Below are 17,210 nucleotides of genomic sequence, written 5' to 3' on the forward strand. Positions count from 1 at the left end.
TCATACCATTAATAAATATAGTACTTAGGCTATTTTTTGCTCTTTTTCTTACTTCCATGTTAGGTTATCTCTTAATGTTTCCCTTGGAACATGTGTATATCTATTGATTTAAGGTTAGCACTGTTAATTTTTCGTGACTGTTTTAGTACCTCTGGAGTTACTGTGTTGCTTTTATTTCTCATCATTTATATAAATCAATGTGATAGTTCCTTATTTACTTACTTTTTGCTGATTTTTACATTTTCCCCTTATCTTCTATCATGGTACATCGACAAGTGTCAATGTGTCTATGTTTTGAGATCACATAATACCAGACTCTAGTATCAACATTAATGTCTATAAATAAATGTTTTACTCTGAAACCTTAGTGTGCAGACTACAAAATGTCAGTGTATAGCAGACTGTTGTTTTTTAAAACCTTGATGGGTGATGGAAAATAACATTGGATCCTTGGTTTTTTCGAATGATGCTCTTGAGACAAGGCCTACCATTCTTAAAGAGTCAGTTGGTGGTATGATTAATTCTTTAATGAACAAAGAACCAGGTACAGTTTATGTACCTCTCTGAGGTTCTGTGTCTTCAGAAGTACTTTAATGTGTCTTTCATCCCAATAGGGTAAGACCTAGCAGAGGATTCTATCACAGCATCATTATTATTTGAATCACCTTAAATAATAGGAAGTGTTTTTCAAAGTGGCTTCACAGTTAATAATGGACCGTGTGTTTTCATATTTGTATGTGGCTAACCTGTTTTATGCTTCCCTTGTGGCTTGGCTGGTAAAGAGCCTCCCTGCAATGTGGGAGACCTCTGTTTGATCCCTAGGTTAGGAAGATCCCCTGGAGAAGGGAATGGCTACCCACTGCAGTATTCTGGCCTGGAGAATTCCATGGACTGTATAGTCCATGGGGTCTCAAAGAGTCAGACACGACTGAGCCACTTTCCCTCACTCACTCAACCTATTTTATAGGGCTTCTCTGGTTGCTCAGTGATAAAGAGTCTACCTGCTAGTGCAGGAGACATGGGTTCTATCCCTGGTTTGGGAAGATTCCCCTGGAGAAGGAAATGGCAACCTACTCCAGTATTCTTGCCTAGAGAATCCCATGAACAGAGGAGCTTGGTGTGCTACAGTCCATGGGGTTGCAGAGAGTCAGACACAACTTAGCGACTGAACAACAACAACAACAAACCCATTTTATTTGAGAGGGAAGGCAGGAATAATGACAGACCATTTTGTTTAGCTTCTTTTATTAAGAAAAATTTCAAACATAAACAGAAATAGCAAGAACAGTGTAGTAAACTCTTACGTACACATCATTCACTTCAGTGGTTGTCAGGTTGGACATCTTATTTCATCTGTATTCCTCACCCCATCTTACCCAGACTGTTTGGAAACAAATCTCAGAAATGACTTATTTAATATTGAAAGTGAAAGTCGCTCAGTCGTGTCTGACTCTTTGTGACCCCATGAACTGTACAGTCCATGGAATTCTCTAGGCCAGAATACTGGGGTGGGTAGCCTTCCCCTTCTCCAGGGGATCTTTCCAACCCAGGGATTGAACCCAGGTCTCCTACATTGCAGGTGGATTCTTTACCAGCTGAGCCACAAGGGAAGCCCAAGAATACTGGAGTGGGTAGCCTATCCCTTCTCCAGTGGATCTTCCCAACCCAAGAATTGAACTGGGACCTCCTGCATTGCAGGCGGATTCTTTACCAACTGAGCTATTGCATTCTTAATCAGCCAGCTTCGTAGTTGTTTGTTTATTTAGTGAGGAATAAAGAAGGACAGGGGGAAACTGGAAAGAAATCATTAGGACTCAGTTGTAAAGGCAGTTAACAGAGGAGATCCAGCTGGGAGTGGGAGTGGCTGCTGTTAGGGTAGATGGTAGGGGCAGAGGCAGGGGGATGCTTGGGCTTCAGTTGTCAGTTTTCAAAATGCTGGCTTTTCTTTGATGCCATCTTAGTTCACATTCTCTTTCTCCTTGTGAGTATATCCTTTTTCAATTCTTTACTGTCATTTTAGTGCATTTCCAGGATGTGGCATGGATAAACTACATGCATTTAGTGTGCTGTATTTTCCTGGAAGTCCCATTGAGTTTTTAATTTCAATAACAGTGGTTTTCATTTTAGGAAGCCTTTGAATATTTTGCAAATCTGCCTGGTATTCCCCCCTCCTCATAAAGTTAAGATAAAGTTAGACTCTAAACCTGCTCAAACTTGGGGTTTTTATTTTCATAAGGTGCTGTTTTTTTCCTTACCTGTATGTGGGGGTTTCCTTATCTTCCTAAGCCAGTAGGCAGAGTTTTTTTAGTCCCACATTTATTGGGTTTTTAGTTCTATGAGAGAACCTGCTTTATTTAGGAGTCTCAATCCTAAATTGCTATTTCATGTGGCTTCAAACCTTATTTCTTGTCCTGCTAGCTCTTCCTGTGTCTTATAACTTCTGGAGGTTACTACAGATTTAGCACCTGCTCAGATGCTCTGGCACTGAGCTCTCTCTGTAGTTCCAGCACTGGGAGTAGAAATTCACTTAGGCATATTTTCTTTCCTGTTGTTACTTTACCTAATGTCTCTAGGTGATTAAAACAAGAGGGTTTCAATATCCTTTTTTCTGTCACTATCTGTCCATGCTTATTCTGTGATTATGTATCTCTTGAGGAGAGAAGACGCAAAAATGACAGTGTTCTAAGGTACTTGTATTTTTAAAACAGGTAGAAAATACCATAAGGTGGAGGATACGCCGGGATGAAGAAGGAAATGAAATTAAAGAAAGCAATGCTCGAATAGTCAAGTGGTCCGATGGGAGGTGAGCACAGATGCCTGAAGAGTATGGAAACATACAGAATGTGGCTGGGAGGGATGATGTTTTGGAATAAGACCTTATTTGGGGTATACCTCTTATTAAAGGATTTCTGTTATTTAGTCTCTGGCATTGTATAGAAAACCTCAGAAATAAGTAAGCAGTTGAGGGTTGTACAGGCTGGTGGGAGACTTATTAAAAGTAGGCTGGAAATGTGATCATCCTCTGGCTATAGCACCGTAGTCAGGAAAATTAGACCAGCTCCCCTGCCCATTGCGTACTACTCCCTAGAAGTTGACACTTTAGTAAAGCTGCCCTTCACTGGGAAGGTGGTAGGGGCTGAGTGAATGTCACAGCATGTTTTGCTTCTTAAACATAAACACAGAGCGTTCTTTACTTCTATGTAAGTCTTTTTTCATATCATGCCTTTTTATTCGTCCCTTGCTTCTGAATTCTGTGTTAGGAGAGAAAGCAGCCATTGAATCACATTCGAAGTGAAGTAAAATGAGAGAGTGAAAGCTTTCTGACTAACATGTGAAGTGTTCCTTCTTTTCAGCATGTCCCTGCACTTAGGTAATGAGGTGTTTGATGTTTACAAGGCTCCACTGCAGGGCGATCACAACCACCTTTTTATAAGACAAGGTACCGGTCTACAGGGACAAGCCGTCTTTAAAACCAAACTCACATTCAGGTAATTACTCTTGTCAATGTACTATTTGTTAAACAGTCAAAGCAGTGAAATACAGGTGGTGTTCAAAGTGCCTGACTCCTGATTGGCATAACCTCACAGTATAGTTCCCCAAAGACCAAGATCTGGTTCTCAGCTCTAAAGGTTCAAAGGCTCTTTTGTCAAGTGCTCTGAAAGTTGCTGCTTCACAGGGAACCAGGTCGTGCTAACCAGAGCTCCAGGAGACTGGTGTGTAAACCAGAATGTCAGTGTGTTAACTCTAGTGATTACTATAGCTGCCAGGAGGCCTAAGAGTACTAACTGGGCAGTGTGTCTTTCCTTTTAGTAAAATTAACCTGTGAGACTGATAGTTAGAGGTTCTTAGTGGGCATGTGATCAGAGGAAAGGCAGTGAGTTGGTGGGTGTGAAGGCCAAGGTCATCTGTTCTTTAGGCCCCTGCATCCGTTACCTCTTCAAGCAGTCCTGCACACTTGGGTCAGCTGGCAAGCACATTCTCCTTGTCAAGACAGGACAGGCAGTACAGTGAAACGTTCATGTTTTTCTTTCCTTGATTCTAAGCAGATCATCCTTCTTGGGTAATGCTTACCTTTAGAGACGGCCGAGTATTCTTGGTTATGAATTACATTTTCAAAATTGTAATGGTCAAGATTATAGGCTTTGGAATCAAATAGACCTGTATCTGAGTCTCACTTCCACATGCATGACCTTGTGCAACTTTTCTCAATTTTTCCTTGCCTCAGTTCCGTAATATATAAAATGTAATAATTATCTCATAGAGGAGCTATGACAGTGAAGTCATGTAATATGTAAACCACAAGAGTACGGTGCTTGGCACTCAGTATTCAATGAATGCTTCTTGGTTTTTGTTTGTTTTTTCTTTTTTCTTTTCTTTCTCCTCTAATTTTTATTTTTTAATGAATGCTGCGTGAGCCCATCACTTTACTGCTTCTAGAGGGTGATCATGCTGTGCAAGCCTTTTTTACTCAAGCTTTCCATATTTTACTTCACTTGTGGAGGTAAGAATGGTTTAGTAAGCTGCAGAATGAAGAAAGGTCAGAATCCCCATCTAGTATATTGTTTTGTGTCTCTGCCTATTTTTTCTTGAGAAGGGGAAATGCTCACTGGCCTCCTCTGATGTTGGTATGGCTGGCTCACAAATGTATTTGCTAAACAGTGAGGTATTTTTGTTCATTTCCTGCAGACCTCACTCTACAGACAGTGCCACACATAGAAAGATGACATTGTCACTTGCAGATAGATGTTCAAAGACACAGAAGATTAGAATCTTACCAATGGCTGGTCGTGATCCTGAGTGCCAGCGCACAGAGATGATCAAGGTATGTTGGCTGAGCTTTATCCTAGAATTTTGATATATTAAGGAAAGCATTTCCAAAAATGTTGTTCATCATCTCTTATTGACCCACTTTTTCTTCTTCCAGCTGGTGTGAACAGGGAGCTGGTTTCCATTTCCTAAACATTTGGCAAATAAGGGTGATGTGATGAGGGTCCTAAAACAGACCCTGGCTTGGTTTCTCTCCCACCAAGTCCTGAGAGCAACCTGTTGACAAAAGAATCTGAACGTTCACAGATAATTTCAAGGATGATTAAATAACTCATCCATGGCTGATATGGCATCCATGTCAAAAATCAGTGGAAATGCTCGAGAATTAGTCTAGATAGAATATAAAAAGACCAGAAGTTTCCTTCCTTTTCCGCTGAAGGTAGGGGGGCTGAAGGGCCTGCAGACTCCCAGGACTACGTTGAGAGATGCCCGAGCCCTCCTTCACTTCCCCAACTTCTATGGAAATGCAAAAGGAATCCACTAGATTGTTCTTAATCCCTCTTCTGTTGACAGTGCTTTTTACAGAATTAGAGTTGTATGCAGTAATAAAGCAATTAAACAAGGAATCAAGGGAATGCCAGCACATCCCTGACCTCTCAAAGCCTGGTCTTGCCTGGTGAACCCCAAGGTGTGGAAGCCAGGCAGATAGAAGAGAATGAAGGGTCTATTTTGGGGCTCAGGGCCCCTCTCCACCAGCACCCCTTCATCCTGCTGTTAGCTGTGGGGAGTGCCCTCGGTTGAGGGCCCCAGGCAGGAATATCTGAGCGCCATGGTAGTTTGGTGGAGCCTGGGCAAGTCAGGTGTGTGTCTCAGGGTGAAGAGAACCTGCCTCCCTCAGGCATCTGCTGGTCATGGATGAGGTTCCTCAGGCTGGTTGTGCCCTCTGGACTGTTCCTGGCTGTAGAGGGGACACTGCAGCTCCCAAGGCCGCGCCCGTGCCAGTTGTGATGGGGTGGTTGGTGTGAGGGAGCCTTCTGCCTCTTCACCCTGTGGTGTCTTCACACCTTAGAACTGAACATGATGATGCCCACGTGTGGTAACAGAGGTGTGAAATGGAGAGAACTCACCCTGAGGACATAGGAACTGGTGTTATCCCGGGCAAGGCATTTTCATGTTCTTGAGAGTAAAGTAGTTTCAAGTGGGCATTAAGTGAGTTCATCTTTTTTGAAGTTCACTAATTTGCTTCTTTACAGAAAGAAGAAGAACGTTTGAGGGCTTCTATTCGTAGGGAGTCTCAGCAGCGCCGCATGAGAGAGAAACAGCACCAGCGGGGACTGAGTGCTAGTTACCTAGAACCTGATCGATACGATGAGGAGGAGGAAGGCGAGGAGTCCATCAGCTTGGCTGCCATTAAAAACCGATACAAAGGGGGCATTCGAGGTGAGTTTGAGCAGAAATGAAATTTCATCATTTCAGGGTCCTGGAATTCATCTTTGCATTCAGTATACTGTGAATGCTGAGTCTTTGGGCATTTTATTTTTAAGGAATCAGTGTTAATGAGTGAGACGTTTCAAGGTCTCAAGAGCTGGTCATTGTGAAATTCTTTTGGGTCAGCCTAAAAGAGTAGAAGCTGCTTGTACTTTTCACTTCTAGACTTGTCTCTTGAGCTTCTGCTCTCTGGTTTGAAGGTCTGCCAACTGTGTATCTTGGAACTTTTCTCAACTTTTAAAATTACTAATTAGGAATCAGGAAGTTCAGTTTTTCAGAGAATACACGTGTTTTCTTTCAAACTTCTCCATTGTGTATTATTCTTTCTTTCGCAAGTACCAGTAATTTATAATGGTCATTCAGCACATACTGAGTTCCAGGCAGACACTCAAACATGGATCCTGTTTGGTCCTCATAACAGTGTTATGACCCAGTTACTATTGTTGTCCTGTTCTTTTTTTAAATTTTTTAAATTGAATACTAGACTCATTGCATTAGTTTCAGGGTTACAGTCTAACGATTCAATATTTGTATGTATTGTGAAATGATCACTATAATAAGTCTAGTTAATAACTTCTGCCACCAAAGACGGTTGTAGAATTCTTTTTCTTGTGATGGGAACTTTTACTGTCTGCTCTCAGCAACTTTAAAATATGCAGTGCAGCATTATTAACTTTAGTCACCATGCTGTACATTATATCTCCAGGATTTATTTATCTTATAACTGGAATTTGTACCATTTGACTCCCTTTTTCCCCCACCCTCCACACCATACCTCAAGCAGCCACTAATCTGGCTTCTGTATCTATGCGCTTGGTTCTTTGTTTTCTGTTTTTTTCACCTCCCACATGTAAGTGAGATCATATGGTGGTTGTCTTTCCCTGTGTGACTTATTTCACTAAGTATAATGCCTCAGGGTCCATTTTTGTCTCACCCTTATTGAGGAAGCTGAGACTTTGAGAGGTTGAGTGGCTTGCGCAAAGACATGGCTGGTACACAAAGAGTTCGAGACTCAGGCGGCCTGACTTCTGAGGCATCTGTCTCAGCCACAGTACTGCCTCTAGACGTTTCCCTGCAGCCAGCAAGTGAGATGTCGTGCTGAAAAGTAAACTGAACTCGAAGGTGGAAGACCAGGCTGTACACCTGATCCTCCTGCCTGCTCTGATCTTAGCCCTGCCGCTTTTTAGTTGGATGACTTTTGGAAAGTTACAGTACCTCTTTTCTGTTACCTTATCAAGAAAAAAGCTGCTTATTAGTAAGTGTTTACACCATGAGGTTGTTTTGAAAATTGATTGACATACTGAATATTAAATTCTGTATCCAGTGCTCGGCATATAACAAGTACTAAATAAATGTCACACAAAACTATCATCGTTGTACTTACCACTCATCAGCTTCAGGAGTGACTCCACATCTCTGAATATACCACATTGCCCATCGGTAAAATGAGGATCTAATTTTCTCCAGATGGGCTTTAATAGAGCTTTGGGAATCACTGTACAAAACCTTGGTTCACCATGTTAATGGTTTTGCTCTGTTAGAATGATAAATTTTAAGAACACCCAGCTTTCTCTTTCTCTGACCATCCCATGAGATGCCTTTCTCCTTTTGTTTAACAGCAACTGCATTTGTTCTGGTGGATTTTTTGCACCCTTCCTACCTGCCTATTATTTATTTTGGGACTACAGTATAAAGACCTTTTATTTTTTCGTTAGTGCTGCTTTCCCACAGAAGAGATTAATTGTAGAAATACATGCCATATAAACTAAATAAAAACACAAAAAATTGAGGATGTCTTAGGAGAGAGTTATATAATATTCAATTCCCCATTGATTACAGCCCTAACAGGCAAGTTTGTTAACAATCAGTTCTGTCCGGTAGTCAGGTAGGCAAGGGAGTAGGGAGAAGAGGAGGGCTTTGGGCTATGAAGGGAGGAGGTTGGTCTAGTAGCAACTGTTCTTATTTCACCCGTGCTTCACCTGAGCTGGGTCATCCTCACAGACTTATTCGTCTCCATCTCCCTTTGAAATGTCTTCCTGGCAATAGGTGGTCTTTACAGGCCCTGGAAACCACTTCCTGTTTTATCTCCAAAGCTTGAGTTAACTGTTACCTCTATGAAAGAATGACTCAGGCTATTTTGGAAGAATAGTGATGTCTGTTTCTTTAATCATATTGCACACAAACCTTAAAAAAAACTTTTTTAAAATCAGTCTCGTATTTGAGAGGACAAGTCCTTCGTTCCAACAGATCTCAGTTTACATTTATCTTTAAATTTTGAAAGTTCATTTTTTTATTTTTGGCTGCGCTGGATCTTCATTGTTGCATGCAGGCTTTCTAGGTTCAGCGAGCAGGGGCTACTCTTTGTTGTGGTGCACAGACGTCATTGCGGTGGCTTCTCTTGTGGAGCACGGGCTCTAGAAGTGCAGGCTTCAGTACTTGTGGCACATGGGCTTAGTTGTGGCATGTGGAATTTCTTCTGGACCAGGGATTGGATCTGTATCCCCTACATTGGCAGGTGGATTCTTATCCACTGTACCACCAGGGAAGTCTGAAATTTTAAAAGTTTTTCATTATTTGCTTCTCTGTAAACAATATACAGAAGGAACTGAAGATATACATCAGAAGAAAGATCCAGGAATGGATTATCTTTGAAAGTACTCACAAATCTTACTCTTTGCTTTCAGAAGAACGAGCTAGAATCTATTCGTCAGACAGTGATGAAGGATCAGAAGAAGATAAGGCTCAAAGATTACTCAAAGCAAAGAAACTCACCAGTGATGAGGTAAAACCAAATTTATTCAATTCTAGAGGTTTACCCTGTACCCACATATCAATGCCTGGAATGAGGAGGAGCTCACAGCCTAGAAACACAGACATATGTCTACACACTTCACTGAAGCTCAGTGAGATAAATCCAGAAACAGGCTGGGAGTGGCCCAGAAGAGCATCTAATACCTCTGCTTAGAGAAGGAGACCTCTTCTTGGTGTGTTGAAGAAAGAATGCTAGCACAGGGCACACCAGCCAGGATGGGCATGCCAGGTAGATGGAGAGACCAGGGAGAAGGCATGCCCTGAGATAGGCAGGCTTTACTGGAGAACTATTATAGAAATCATTTAGTGTGGGTAGACAGTGTGTATCTCTTCTTTCTTTTGCTCTTTTTTTAAAAATCTCCAATATGTTTTTAAAATTACAGAAATAATTCTTATGGTAGAAAAATCTGTTTTCTTTTTATGTAGATGAACTAATATTTGAAATAGTATTGAGTAATTCAATAAAATAAATTTCCATGTGTTACTGAAATAATAAAATTTTAAAGGAATTTTAACTTATATTTTTAACAGTATCCTTTTCAAATTATGAGAGTTCAGGTACTGAGAAATTTTAAGTCTTGTTTTCAAGATATAACTGACATGTGACTTTATATAACATTATATTACTTCAGGTGTACAACATAATGATTTGATAGATATATGTATATATTGCAAAGTGATTACCACAGTAAGTCTGGTTAACATCCATCACTACAATAGTTATGTATATTTTTTTCTTGTGATGAGAACTTTTAAAATCCCTGTTCTTAGCAACTTTAAGTTGTACAATAGAGTATTATTAACTACAGTCACTGTGCTGTGCATTACATACCCAGGACTTACTTATTTTATTTAAGTCTGTATAGATAATTGTTATTTTTGGTGTTCTTGAACTGTTCTGTGGTATCCTACTTTGAATTTCTTTTAAATTTTCTGATTGGGATCTGTTAGACTTTCTGAATTTATAGATTGATATCTTTCATTGGTTCTGAAAATTTCTCAGCCATTAATTCTTCATATATTACTTGGTACCATTCTTTTTCCTTTCTTCATGAAACTCTGATTAGATGCATGTTATTCCTTCTCACTTTGTCCTCCATAACTCTCAAGCTGTCCTTCATATTTTCCATGTCTTTTTCTCTTTGCATTCTTGGACAGCTTCTTCTAGTTCACTGCTTCTTTCCTTAGCTGTCTAATATGTTGTTGATCTCTTTTACTCAATTTTTAATTGTTTCAGTTTTTTTAATCTCTAGAGGTTTAGTTTTTCAAATTGGTCATTTAAAAAAATCCTGCTCCTAATTCATATTTTTCAGTTTCTCCTTTATGTCTTTAAGTATTTTAAATCTACTGGTATGGTCTTTTATATCTGATAATTCTGAAATCTTTACATATGTGGTTTTACTTCTTATTATTTCTGATAGCTGTTTCATGATGACTTATTTCTCCATGTGTTCTGTGATTAAATGATTGATTTACTCAGATCAGTGGACAGTTTTATAGCCTAGATTGATGGATTCCTCTGAAGATGATACATATTTGCTTCTGCTGAGTACCTTGGGACTACTTTAAATTATATTCTTGGAACAGGTCATTTTAGTTTTACTGGAAGTATGGGTTCTGACTTGTTGTTATGAATTTTCCTAGAAATGTTTAATTTTTTTCTTAATCTCCTCTGAATTAGTTCAAATGTTAGAGACTGGAAATTACCCTTGCAGACATTTGAAACGGGGGTTGGCAAACTACATCTCTCTGACTAATCTAGCCTGCCACCTGTTTTCTTTTTTTTCTCAAATAAACTTTTTTCAGAATCTACCTATAGTTATTCATTTATGTTTTGTCTCTGGATGTTTTCCTTCTGTGGTGACGGAGTTGATTTGTTGGAACAGAAACCATGTGTCTTGTAAAGCCCAAGACATTTAGCCTCAGGCCCTTTACCAGAAGGATTTGCTGACCCCTGCCTTAGAGAAGGGGGCCTGGGCTTATCTCTAGTTCACCTAACAGTAAAGATACAGGCCTTTGGGGTCTGTTGTTAATCTGCTGCACTTGGCCTTTGGGTCCCGTCCTCAGCACCCTGCAAGGCATAAAAGCAGAGCTTGTGTTCATACAGTTCGGTAACTGTCTTCAAGGAGAAAGCCTGCTTTAGTACTCTGCTCGTCTGTGGGTTCTTGGTTTTGCTTCATTTTTGGCTTGTGATTATACCTTATTTTCTTGCCATCACTTGGGTTTGTTTATAGTTTTTCATCATTGTTATTTTCAGTGAGAGGGTTATTCAAAGGACTGTTCTGCCGTATTGTGCAAACATTGTTGTGTTCCTGTTATTCATGATTTTAATGTACTTTGATCATTTTGGCCTTCTATGAACTGTGAACTTGCATGAGCTCTTTTCTCATGTGAAACGAAATTTTGTCCTTGTGCTATTGTTTGTTAATCACAATATTTAGAATTTCCCAGTCTTCCTTGGAAGTGGTATGCTATGGAAGATAAATAGACAAAATTGTTAAATTATTCTGCAACATATTTGTTTTAAATTAGATAGGAGATGTCTTAATGATGCATTTACAGTGTGTTGAACTGTTGGCAAACAGCAACCGTCATCTAAGCAGATGCCGTTTTATTTATTGGCAAGCAGAAACTGAATGAAAATTGAAAAGTGCCATGGGACTTCTGTTTATTCCTAGAATTCTCAGAAATGAGATTTCCACATGGGATCCATCAGATAGCCTTCTTCGAGGCCGGGCAATTACAAGCCTGTAACTGCGTGACTTAAAAATATCTCTTGCGAATGCCTCCTGGCTGTCTGTTACAGGAGCTGCCCTCTACCTCCCTCACCCGAATACTCCTCGCTGAATACTCTTCCTGTCCCCTCCGCTTCTCCTTTCCTGACAACAGAGACTTCGCTTCTGCCTGGTCCTCCCAACCTCCTCCCTACCCCAGTTCAAGTCCCGGAGTGGGTTACAGTGGGAGAGGCGGGGGAAGGGGAACCTGCTCTAGGCCTCTCTCCTTATTTGCACACTAAACCCCACCCACACGCCATGAGTCTAGGTAGTCCTCTGAGATTAAGCCAGTTTTCAAACCTTAAGTCCCCACACCAGAGAATGACCATTGTCATGAGAGCATTCCTTGATATGGGGGAAAGGACAGGGCTCTGGATTGCTGAATCTTGGGGCTACCCTCTCCCTCTTGTATTGGCTTGAGCAAGTCATCTCACATTTCCAAGTCTGTTTCCTCACCCGTTCTATGGGACTTAACGCTGTCTGCCTTATAAAGTTGTATTCTAGTTAATAACAGATATGAAAGTAGGTGTCACAGTGAATGCTTATTTGCCTTCCCCAATAGGGTCTAAGTTACAAAAAAGAAAAACAGAGCTTTTTATCCGCCCTTATTATTTTTTTTTTTTATAAATTTATTTATTTTAGTTGGGGGCTAATTACTTTACAATATTGTAATAGTTTTTGCCATACATTGACATGAATCAGCCATGGGTTTACATGTGTTCCCCTTCCTGGACCCCCCACCCACCTCCCTCCCCATCCCATCCTTATGGATCATCCCATTGCCCCGGCCCTGAGCCCTTGTCACATGCATCAAACATGATGTAAGCAGAGAAAATTTTAGAAAACCTAAATCAGTCCCAAAGTGAAAGGTTGGTACTAGTAGAAGAAACTGTGGAAAAGGGAAAGATTCCCATGGAAAGGAACATGCAGCCAATGGAAGAAAGGGTGGCATGTCCAGGCCTCACCTTTCTTGAGTAAAAGAGGCGACCTGCTGAGGACTGCCTAGAATGTGGTGGTGCTGACGGTCTGCTTCCTCTCTGTGTCTCTCTCCTCCCCCAGCTCTGCCTCATAGAACCTCCATTCCCCCCTTGGCAGCTTCGTCTTTTCTGTTAGAGGCCCCCGTTTTTATGGAGCCATCAGCAACTTGGAACAACTATAGCCCCAGCTTCCCCTCCAGTGTGAGGGTTTCCCAAGGCCGAGGTTCAGGGTATGTTTCCCTGGAAGCCTTGGCTGTCTGGGTGTTGGTTTCTTGTACTTTAAGATACCTTAATTGGTATATATTCTTAGGTATATTTTGGGTTAAGTAAACTCTGAGAGCTGTTTATAATGTGAGTTTTCCAATCAACCTAAAAAATAAATTGTTAGAAGACAGTTCCTGTATAATTGTGGGTTGCCTGTTCCTTTGTCTTTAGGGACCTGCATTCATGACTATGAGGCTTCCCAGGTGGTGCTAGTGGTAAAGAACCCACCTGCCAATTCAGGAGACGTAGGAGGCTTGGGCTCGATCCTTGGGTTGGGAAGATCCCCTGGAGGAGGGCACAGCAACCTACTCTGGTATTCTTGCCTGGAGAATCCCATGGACAGAGGAGCCTGGCAGGCTACAGTCCATAGGGTTGCAGAGAGCTGGACATGACTGAAGCGACTCAGCATGCAGGAACTCATTCATGACTATATTAGGAAGCTTTGTGTTCATCTAATATATTTTTGTCATGTGTTGTATTTACATGGCACAAGGGTTTATTCCAGCTAAGTTTGAGGCAGAATCCCACACTCCTACTAATTTCTCAAAATGAGATCTCTTGAAGGCTGCCACTGACTTTCTAAATCTTGAGAGTAGCAGGCCTGCATGCCTTTGCTGGACTTCACTGTGCTTGTCTGTAGCTGCCAGGGCAGTCAGTCCTGGAAGGGTTTTCAGAGCTGAATTCTGGAGTGTCTTACCCCAGACAGAGGATTAGAACTGGTGCTGGTTAGACCCCTTTGGGAGAGCTTTGACCTGGCTCCTGCCCTCCGAGCTGCTGGGCATTGTCTAGGACCCTTCAGGACAGGTGCTCCCAGCTTTCAGAAGCACCATGCCAGCTGTTCTTTTACTCACCCAAACCCATTAAAGAATTTTAGAGCTGAAGAGACCATACACACTGAAATTTACTTGGGCAAGGTTGCCACAAACAGGCTTGCGTGTAAGATAAGATTCATCAGCTGAAAATAAATGAAAAATAGTGGTAGTAGTGAATGTCCTCCTTGCTTTTGCCTATGTGGGGTTGGGAGAGAAGTATCTGGGTTTGCCCAAGGCTGGGAAGTAGATAGGAGGCTAGTCAGAGCTTGAGGGCAGGATCCATCTTCCAGGCTTGCTGTTGGGGTAACTTTACTGCCGCCTGCTGGGAAGTAAGTGCAGGGGGACCTCTGAATTTCTTCCTGTGGATTCATAACTGTCCTGTTTGAATTCTCCTGTGACTTCAGATCTGTGGGGATGCATTTGGGATAATAAGGCAGGAAACAAGTGTGAGGTACCATCTTGCTCCTCAGAGGCCAGGCATAGGGACCATCAGAAAAAGTGGCCATGCCTGCTTGGATGCTACATCCAGAAGCAGTCCTTTGGACAGGGTAGTAAGAGGCCTGGCCTTCCGCAGCTTCAGCCTTAAACTGTTCACCCAGTCTTATTTTTGGTGAAGAGTTTCATTAAGGTAATTCTGGAGTGTCACATTTCATATCATTTCATTTTAATCAATATTTGATATTCAGTGTTGATCTTTGAATTCTGTCTGTAAAATTTGTTTTAACTTCCTGAGTTTTTTGTTTCTGTTAAAACACTGTGCAGCATGATTTTAAGCTTTGGAAACTTGTGTATGAAGGCCTTTAATTTCTTCAAAAATTGTTTAAAAATTGGCTGCATCAGGTTTTCGTTGCATCATGTGGGATCTTTCATTGCGGCACACAGGCTCAGTAGTTGCGGCACACAAGCTCGCTAATTGTGGCAAGCCAGTTTAGTTGCTCTGCGGTGTGTGGGATCTTAGTTCATAGACCAGGGACTGAACCCATGTTCCCTGCATTGCCAGGCTGACTCCTACTAAACAGGACCACCAGGGAACTCCCTTAAATATTTAAAAAAAAAATCTTGATGAGTTTTTAGTACATCCAAAACAAGAAATTATTTTTTAAAATTGACAGTCTTTAAATTTTTTTTTTACATAATGAAGAAGTGAAGTCTGCGGAAGTGGAGAAAAAGAGTTTAAGTGAACTGTTCAGCAGGACAAGTGGTTAATAGGCTAACCTCTTTGGGAGCGTGCTGACCCTTCCCAGGGCAAAGCCTGTTTCCGCTTTTCTGCAGCCCTTCTCCATGTACAACAGCTTCTTCCCTCTGTGAGACTGGGTCACAATTGCCTATCAGCTCACCCTTGTGGTCCTGAAGTTGGGTTTTAGGATTAGTTTTGTAATTACTCTGGAGTCATTTTGAACACCTCTAGTACTTGTAGATTTGGAAACTGCCATGACCTAAACTGCTGGTTTTACAGCTGGTAAACATTCTTATTACAACAGTTATGTTATTTTGGGTTTTCCGAGGGTTATTCAGCTCAGAGCTACTTCTGATAAACCTTTCTAGAAATATTCTCTATGAACTTTTAGACTTTAAAGATTTTTATCTGTTTAGGAGGGTGAGCCTTCTGGAAAAAGAAAAGCAGAAGATGACGATAAAGCAAATAAAAAGCACAAGAAGTATGTGATCAGTGATGAAGAGGAAGAAGATGATGATTGAAGTACAAAATGTGAAAACTTTATATATTTTACTGTACAGTTTGTTTTATAAATATGATGTAAACATGAGTTATTTTGATCGAAAGAAATCAATTTGCTTTTGAGTAATTTTAATTGTAATAAAAAATTTTTAAAAGCAAGTCTTTGTTCAAGAAATGGCCTTCTTCTGAAGCAGGTTGACTTTGTTCATGCTTTACACTAAATCTTAGGTTTTAGTGCATTCCTCCCAGGCCCTACAAAGAAGCCTGGCCAAGGCCCAGTGAAGCAAGTGAGGCATTCTTCTGGGGTGCAGAGTTTTTAAAAATTGGTACAAAAAGCTTCCATAATTGTATTCATTTGCTAGGGCTGCTATAACAAAGTACCACACACTGGGAGACTTCAAACCATAGAAACGTATCCTCTCATAGTTCTGAAGCCTAAAGTCCTAAATCAAGGTGTCAGCAGAGCCACGCTCCCTCTGAAGGCTCTAGGGAACACTCCTCCCCTGCATTGTCTTAGCTTCTGGAGGCTTCCAGTGTTCCTTGGCTTGTAGCAGCATAATTCTAATCTCACCTCTGTCTTCACTTGGGTTGTTTCACTGTGTATCTGCTCTTGTCGCCAGATCCCACTCTCCTTTAAGGACACGCATTGGTAGGTTTAGAGTCACTCCTAGTCCTGTGTCCACTCATCTTAATAATTACATCTGCAAAGATCCTATTGCTAAATAAAATTACATTCTGAGGTTCTGGTTGGATATGAATTTGGAAGGGTCCCTATTCAGCCCACTACAGTAATCAAGTTAAATAACATTCTGATACAGCATTTTAAAAAATTAAAATTAGTGCAAAAATATGATGGACAAAATGTCAAAAATTCACATAAAGATGATCTAGCAGGTCACAGATTAGGGTAAGGCAAGTGACAGGAGTTGTACAAGTACAGAGCTCCATGGATCATCTCTATTTAAAATTTTGATGTTTTGTTCAGTGGGGTTTTTTGTGGTTTAAAATGTATTGCAATATTTATCTTGATCACTGAGATTTTGGCACCCCTTATAGTGAGTATCTCATTTGTTGCATCCTAGGCATGGCGCTGCTTTCTCACAGATGGTGACAGGCTTCAACAGTGAGCACCCCAAGAGAGCTGTTTTACCTTTTCTTGAGAGTACCTTTTATGGCTAGCACTGAAAGTCACATCAGAATCCACCACCTTCTGTTCATTGGAAGTGAATCACTAATGTGAGCCCATATTCAGAGGGAGGGAAATTTGACTCCCCTTGATAGTAGAAATGGCTGAGTTAGCAGATATATTTTAAATCTGTAAGACACATATTTGTGTTTTCTACAGTGCTCTTCTCTACATAGACTAATCTTTCCATTATGGACTAGGGCTGTTAATACAATCTGGGAATGGTGGCCACCTATGGGAGGCTCTCCCTGAAGCCTGGTTATAGAGAAGTGACACTGAAAGAAAAGAGGGTCCTAACTCACCTTTGTGTCACTTTCCTTACTCACAAACCTGTAGCCCCTTTGCTATTGGCTTATCAAGTTGAAACATGCCTGGCCCTTGAGAGCCTTCATTTTTGACTCTGTCCTTTCTAGGACAACATAGTTTCTGTTTTTTTTACTAGTAGACACTTAT

General features: G+C 41.0%; 1 protein-coding gene across 4 annotated transcripts in view; it reads left to right on the forward strand.

The window, feature by feature from the left end:
- LEO1 (LEO1 component of Paf1/RNA polymerase II complex) overlaps window positions 1-15,730 on the forward strand; it is a 32,407-nt gene extending 16,677 nt beyond the window's left edge. Inside the window, exons 7-12 of one of the 4 annotated variants that reach the window (XM_081508213.1) lie at window positions 2,709-2,803; window positions 3,354-3,488; window positions 4,687-4,822; window positions 6,021-6,207; window positions 8,940-9,042; window positions 15,496-15,730. In XM_081508213.1, the coding sequence (XP_081364339.1) occupies window positions 2,709-2,803; window positions 3,354-3,488; window positions 4,687-4,822; window positions 6,021-6,207; window positions 8,940-9,042; window positions 15,496-15,559 (720 nt within the window). In that variant the 3' untranslated portion in view covers window positions 15,560-15,730. Of the gene's footprint in view, window positions 1-2,708; window positions 2,804-3,353; window positions 3,489-4,686; window positions 4,823-6,020; window positions 6,208-8,939; window positions 9,043-15,486 lie in introns of all 4 variants that reach the window. The other 3 variants (XM_081508211.1, XM_081508212.1, XM_081508214.1) reach the window with 3 other exon arrangements.
- Window positions 15,731-17,210: the final 1,480 nt, after the last annotated feature.

The sequence above is a fragment of the Giraffa tippelskirchi genome, chromosome 7 (genome assembly GCF_054371585.1).
Source record: "Giraffa tippelskirchi isolate mGirTip1 chromosome 7, T2T-mGirTip1v1.2.pri, whole genome shotgun sequence".
Taxonomy (NCBI): domain Eukaryota; kingdom Metazoa; phylum Chordata; class Mammalia; order Artiodactyla; family Giraffidae; genus Giraffa; species Giraffa tippelskirchi.